The sequence below is a fragment of the Belonocnema kinseyi genome, chromosome 2 (genome assembly GCF_010883055.1).
Source record: "Belonocnema kinseyi isolate 2016_QV_RU_SX_M_011 chromosome 2, B_treatae_v1, whole genome shotgun sequence".
In the NCBI taxonomy this organism is placed as follows: Eukaryota; Metazoa; Arthropoda; class Insecta; order Hymenoptera; family Cynipidae; genus Belonocnema; species Belonocnema kinseyi.
The window spans coordinates 75,272,715-75,274,630 of record NC_046658.1 but is presented as its reverse complement, the minus strand read 5'-3'; the positions used below and the strand labels follow the sequence as shown (position 1 = coordinate 75,274,630).

At 34.6% G+C, this 1,916-nt stretch overlaps 1 protein-coding gene across 1 annotated transcript in view; it reads right to left on the bottom strand.

Annotated features, from left to right (window-relative positions):
* LOC117167107 overlaps window positions 1–1,251 on the bottom strand; it is a 7,926-nt gene extending 6,675 nt beyond the window's left edge. Inside the window, exon 1 of the mRNA XM_033351760.1 lies at window positions 1,011–1,251. Coding sequence (XP_033207651.1) covers window positions 1,011–1,013 — 3 coding nt within the window. The 5' untranslated portion in view covers window positions 1,014–1,251. The remainder of the gene's footprint in view (window positions 1–1,010) is intronic.
* Window positions 1,252–1,916: the final 665 nt, after the last annotated feature.

The window sequence follows — 1,916 nt, the reverse complement described above, 5'->3', positions numbered from 1 at the left end:
CTGACCATCGTCTTCATCCAGCAAAGCCTGCAATTCGACGTCCTGAAACGATTTCGGTGGTTTGCCGCGGTCAGCGTCTCTCACATCAAAATTGCCACTTTTAAACTTGTTAAGCCACTCATTACACTGCGTTCGACCAAGAGCGTGCTCTCCGTAAGCTTCGACAAGCATTCGATGAGATTCTATCGCCGATTTACCCAAATGGAAACAGAAAATTAATGCTCCCCGCAAATCGTTGTTTGAAGGCACGTATTTCGACATTTTCAAGAGCGAAAAAAATCACGATGTCATATGAAACTTGAAATGTTCGGTATTGGATATTGTTGACAGATGACAATACGCCAATTAGCACAAATGGTAAGTTCCGACAGTGCCTACAAGTGTGCCTACTGGCCGCTAGTTGGCAATACCGGTTTCATATGTATACACCTGGTATATACATTATTTATAAGTTATTTAAAAATTTAAAATAGTTTCCATTTGAAACAGTTTAATTTTTAACGTTAAAATCTGGACATTCCTCAATTATAAACTAATTCCGAAACGTCTTGTATAATCAATTATTATTCACTTTTTAATTCGTAGAGTAGAATTCGATTAAAAAAAATCAGTTATTAATTTATATTCACAGTTGATCAACTAAAAATGTTTTTTAAACATAATTTTTGTTTCTGTTGAGCCGCTTCACAGAAAAAAATGATTAAAAATTGAAGGCGGTAAAACACTTATTCAAATTGGTGTCACGTCACTCAGTGGTTCTCATAATTATCTGTTCTCATAATTATTATGAAAACCATGAAAATCAACGAAACTGATGATAAAGAGGTTAGGCCACGGTCTACTGCCAATTCTGACTATTTTGATTTGATATCTTTGCTTGTTAAGGTTTATGTTGCAGGAAAGCATTAAGTACAATTATTAACACATTCTTTTAAATCCTACATATTTACGAATTGTTGAGTAAACATGACTCATTTTAAGCACTTTTCCAATGAATTCTTTATACATACCATAAATATATCTACTTTCGGTAGATTTGTGATATTGGCTTTTACGAGACCCCCTTTTGAATTTTTTTTTAGCAATATCTTGCTATTTCTATTTTCGACGTACACATAACCAAAACAAAACAGCGGCACAGAAAAGGTATTTGAGAATCAATGACACATGAGCTGTGATTGGCGGAAAATCCGACTCCTTTGACGTCAAAGTGGCCCTCCAATCGGCATCGTGAAAGAAAATTCATATTTCAACATTAAATTAAAAATAGTAAACAATATGTAAAAAATATTTAATGGACGTTTTCAAAATTAGAATTTTATTTATTATAAGATCCATGTACTGGTAAAATGATATCTGACTTTGGAAACAACCATATTAATTCACGGTTATTTCCTGGTCTCATAAAATTCCCGGTTTCCCGGTCCAGTAGCCACCCTGGAGTTAGAAAATTGAGGGCGGATCCTTTTACGCAATTAGTTGCTGACATTAAAAATTGCCATCCCGATGACAAAAATGGAGTATATTATTATGGGGATTTTAGCCTTTTGGTTTTTCTTTAGATTTCGTTGCCTCTTGAGGCACTTTGGCCACTTCTTCAGTTTCCTAGGGCAGCTTGACTAACTTTCCAGTTTTTTAAAGGCATTTCGGTCCTTTTTGTAGTTTTAGGGACAATTCGGCCTCTTAATCTCATTATTTTAAACCAAGAAAACTATTTTTTGAATGAAATTCTTTTTTTGAATGCAATCTAAATGATTGATATCAAAATAACTACTAGCATGGTGTGCGGTAAAAAGCTAATGGGCATAGTCAGTAACGTGAGAATTCTCTCACATTGTCGTAGACTTCATTCCTTTTTTTTTCTTTCGGACAGTTGGGGGTAAAATAATTCAACAAGATAGATTAAGTGTGCAGCG